The sequence below is a fragment of the Polyodon spathula genome, chromosome 11 (assembly GCF_017654505.1).
Source record: "Polyodon spathula isolate WHYD16114869_AA chromosome 11, ASM1765450v1, whole genome shotgun sequence".
Lineage (NCBI taxonomy): Eukaryota > Metazoa > Chordata > Actinopteri > Acipenseriformes > Polyodontidae > Polyodon > Polyodon spathula.
Genome location: NC_054544.1, coordinates 11,012,055 through 11,017,054, shown reverse-complemented (window position 1 = coordinate 11,017,054; position 5,000 = coordinate 11,012,055). Strand labels below are relative to the sequence as shown.

General features: G+C 37.5%; 1 protein-coding gene across 4 annotated transcripts in view; it reads right to left on the bottom strand.

The window, feature by feature from the left end:
- LOC121323650 (protein TANC1-like) overlaps positions 1-5,000 on the bottom strand; it is a 136,896-nt gene that overhangs the window by 28,765 nt on the left and 103,131 nt on the right. For all 4 annotated transcript variants that reach the window (XM_041264828.1, XM_041264831.1, XM_041264827.1 and 1 more), the window contains 2 exons: positions 4,760-4,991; positions 1,344-1,510 (listed from right to left, as the gene is read on the bottom strand). In XM_041264828.1, coding sequence (XP_041120762.1) covers positions 1,344-1,510; positions 4,760-4,991 — 399 coding nt within the window. The remainder of the gene's footprint in view (positions 1-1,343; positions 1,511-4,759; positions 4,992-5,000) is intronic.

Genomic DNA, 5,000 nt, shown 5'->3' with positions numbered 1-5,000 from the left:
TATATATATATATATATATATATATATATACACACACAGTAATCCCTTGCCAACCGCGTATTTGTCAACCGCGGAATTCATGTATACACGGTTTTCCTTTTGTATACCAATTTGTGGTATATAGATTTGTGTATACGCGGTTTTGCACGGAAACATATGACGCATCTGCATATTCTTCCACACTCCCATCTCGCCAGCTTCTCCCGCTACCAGTACCAGCATCATTTCTCGCTTTGTCTCGTGTACTAGTCATAGTAGTATATGCAAGCAGTATCGTTGCTCCATGTTAACTTAGCGTAATTGTCACCAGTCAACACCACCCTGGCCTTCAACTCTAAGGATTCAAGGTAAATACAACATTACTTTTTTTACATGTTACATTACCCAGTATGTTATAGTATTTGCATTGTGTTTATGTTACTGTGTTTTTCACTTGTGTTTAGTGATGGAAAATGCAACTTAGATAGGCTTTGATAAGTGTAACCGCGGCTGTGGAGAACCTAACCCCCAATTTCCCATAAGCTCTAGTATTTACCAACCGCGGTTTTGCCAGCCACAGGGTTTTTCAAGAACGTAACCCCTGCAGTTGGCGAGGGATTACTGTATATACATAGGGTACTGTGCATATGTTAAGATGCTATGCAACCTCTCATGAACAAAACCTTCAAAAGAGGCCAAGGCCAGCACAGTCATCATATCAAACAGAAAACACACCAGCCAAGACTGACAACTGCTTAAAAAATATATCACACTCACTCAAAATGTGGATATTTACATGAACCTGGCATTTAAACAGGAAGTAAACATTCCATACCTGTCAAAATTGAGTTTTCAAAATACGCGAGCTTTTGTAAACTGAAATCTCCTACCTTTTGAAAATACAAAATCGGGAGAGGGGGTATGTGGTGGAATCTTTTTTTACTGTTTTCCCTGCAGAATTGGGGGGGGGGGGGGGGGTGCAAGTGCATGGCTAAGTATGTGAACTTGCCTCACGTACTGAATGCATGCCTGCCACAGGTCTCCCCCTGGGTCCTAAACCCTGCTATTTACAGACATCGATTGCAGTAATTACACACCGGCCATGAATTTTGTAGACATTAAAGGTTTGCTGACATAAGGGTGTTTAACAGTAGAATACAGGAGAAAATCTGTCCGGGAGAAGGGTCCAAAATACAGGAGACTACCTGTGAAGACGGGAGAGTTGACAGGTCTGCTATTCGTCGTTGAAGCACCTTGACACTGACTAGTTAATTGACAGCATTTCAAATAAGTCTGTTTGGGGGGGAGGGGGATTATAAACCTGAGCATTACAAAACGATCAAAAAAGGGAAAAATATTCTTACCAGAAGATTGACTCGCACAGTAACAATCAACTTGAGCCAGGATGGAAACCTGGAAATGATTTTGGAAATAAATGAAGCGATGGTATCTCCATAATCAGGCTTGTGGAATTCAGCTTCATTGAGCCCATCAATCAAAATTATGTGGTCTTCTTCAGGAATCTTCCTCTCTGAAAAGAGCAAGCAAAGATACCAGGAATGTTAAGCACAGGAAAGAAATATGTGTGCACACTACAAAGAGGGAGGAAGAAGCTTGACTTAAGATGTTATGCAGAACAACACAGTTTTGTCAGAGACCTCATGCATGGTCTTAAAATAGCTTTTAGAAAGCACTTCAAAACAGACGTTGCACTTAGTGACATGTGCATTTACTATAACAACCAGATCAGTAGAATAATGAACTGTATGTAAACTACACATTCGTAATGTTTGTACAGCCAGGTCAGGGTAACCCTAGTTATTGAATCTGTACAGAAAAACCCAACCTGTCTTTAATGCGATCAGCTTTTACAATATAACACAAACCCAGTGTATAATGTATTACCTGTCTGAACGGTCTTGGATTACCGCGCATTTCTTGCACAATGCGTACATACACCTCCTGCCTATTAACATTACAAATACCATAGTGTACACTGTACTAACATTACCAAAGTATATAAAAGATGGAAATTATCCTAAAACTTGTAAAAGGGTGCATGAAAACTACACCAGAACAGATTCTGTATTAGAAAAGGATTATTACAAGGTAACTACAGAGGGGTTTGTGAGTGTGTACAGTATTTTGAAATGTATTAAGCTGAACATTATGAATCATACTGTAGCACATCTCAGTGCTTCTGAGTGTTGCGATACAACAAAAAATGAAAATCCAGTTGTGAAAACTCCATGTATTAAGTCCTATAGTCACCAGGGTTTTTATTACTTTGTTTCATATTTCCATATACTAATTCAACCTACACCTACCAGGAACTTTAAGGCACTTTATTTTAGAATGAACAGACACTGATTTATGTATATATTAACAGCTGCAGTATGGTCTGTATGTTTATGGGAGCAAAATATATATTTATTCTCTTTTCTAAACTGATAGCTTGTATCATCATATTGGTATAATTCTCTTTGGAATGTACAGAGTAGAATAACTTTGGTAATAAAGAAATGAGATAATGTTATATTAAACACTATGTTACAGCAATTACAAGCAGTTCAACGTTACTTCAGGACAAATAATTATCTTGGAGGATTTCATAAATTAATGAGACTGAAACTACATTCCATAAATTGTAATAAAAACTGATATCAGGTTGCAGTCTTAAGGACGTTTCTTATCTTTCAAATCTTTTACACATCAGAAAATCCTTCACCTCAGCTTGGACTAGATGTGTGAATGCATCTTTGATTATCAGTAAAATCAGTACTACTTGAAAAGATCAAGGGTAATTAAAGAAAAACAGCAAGGGATCTATCTGTGCTGCTCTGCTGCGAGAGTTCCACTTTCTACTTGCACATTAAAGCAATTTAACAGAATTAAAAAATGCATTAAAAGAAGAAACTGCTGAATTGGATCTGTGCTTTCCCTATTGAGGTATTTACTTGGTGTTACCGAGGAAACATTTATAGACGTAGAAAATGAAAATCCCCTTTTATGTCAAAGAACCTACACGAAGACCAACTCGGTAATATCGGGCATATTCAAATCAATTCCCTGTTTTATATTTAAAATAAATAAATAAATAGATCAATAAATAAATAACTGCATTATTATAAGAGTACTGGATTTATCTATATTATCAAACTATTGGAAACCATTTATTTAAATGACACAGAAGAGATAAGAAAACTTTATCAATTTACACAGTTATATCAGTTATTCAATTTGCTTTTCAAATCTTAATGAACTCAGATTCTTTTTTTTTGCACTTGAAAACGAAAAGGTATAATTCTATTTGCATTTAAAATAAAAAAAAATGATCTAATTTTAAAAAGAAAACATACAGATGCCTTATATAATTTTGTAAATGTTTTTGCTATGACCTTCAGATATTGTGGCCTTGGTTTTCAAAGAGGATTCATACACACAAGTCTTTTAACATTCACATAGGTTTGTGAGCCTAGCGTGAAATACAGGCCCTTTTATTCTCAATATCCTCCAGTTTTGTTTTTTTTTCCACATTCTGATATATCCTTGATCATTTATTGTGTGCTTCGTTCAGATGTTTCATAATTGGAAAGAAATGCTTCAGATGGCAGCGAAAGGCATTGTATATTCATTCCTGTTTCAAGGGTGCCCTTTTAAACCGACTATAATTTCTGGTCACATGTAAATAAAGAATTAATATACAAGGATTGTAATTAAAATGAAAGTACTAAGTAGCATTTGAATAGTTGCTTATCCAAACCCAAATCACTTTAACAATCATCTCAACTCTCCCTCTGGACAATATAAAACCCTGGCTTTAATACACTTTGACTTGCACATATCTGCTCCCTGTTTTACTGTATTTAATCCTGCACTGAACCCAATCTGTGGTATTTTGTATTTCACCTGCACTCATATCTAACCCTGATGTATCTATCAACACTTATCTGCTGTAGTGAACTGCCCCGACATCAAATTGTACTGCGTTTTGTATTTGCTCTTATTAGGACCGAAGTCACTGTATTTCAAATCTTGCTCTTAATTGCACTGTAATTCTTGCTATGTATTTTTGTATACAACTGTAAGTCACCCTGGGTAAGGGTGTCTGCTAAGAAATAAATAATAACCGATACTGTACTCTTGGCAAACAGAGAACATTAGAGGTTACTATCACAATAAATTACTGAAATATGAACATGGATGTTCTAACATTTGCAATTCTGTAGAATCCTTCTATTTCTATTCCCAAATGGAATTACGCAGTCTTAGTAACAAGCTAGTAATCATTACAGAAGGGGGAGTTTCAGATTTCTAAATGAAAGGGGACTGACAGAGGGTGGTGTTTATGGTAAGCTGCTCCAAAGGAAATGCATTTTCTCATTTGGGAGGTAGAGATGCCACATGGTGCACCACACAGCGCAAAAGCCTTGCATGCATGCCTACATTATATCACCAAGAGCCAACGCTGCAGAAGCGTTAAGAGTCTATCCCCAGGAATCAAGAATCCTGCTGTGATTCTGCTCTGATCAGCTGTTTACAAACTCTTGCCAAGAATGGAGGCTGTACAAAATCACACTGAACAGCATATGGATTGAAGCCGCTGAAAACTGAATAAGTGGAACCCCATGGGCCACACTGGAAGCTGACAATGTGGAGCACACATGTAGCACTTCTAACCAGCCACATTTCACTGCTCTGTGACCAATATCATCCTTGCTGTCTAGTCCCCAGGTTACTTCATTACCACACTTTATACATATGTCTAGGCTTCACATACCTTTCCTAACGTTTATAAGAGGCTCCAAAATTCCTCTTCGAAAAGCTGCCATTGGGTCCTGGACACATGACCTCAGACTGAGCATGCTCTGTAGATGTGGCTCTTTGAGAAGCAGATCCCTGTACGCAGTCAGCTGATGAGCTCGACAAAGGAGGGCAGCGATGCTGTGGACGAATTCAGGCACCAGGCACGTGTACGTATTATCTGCCTGACAGTAATGATAAGCAACAACCTGAAAAAG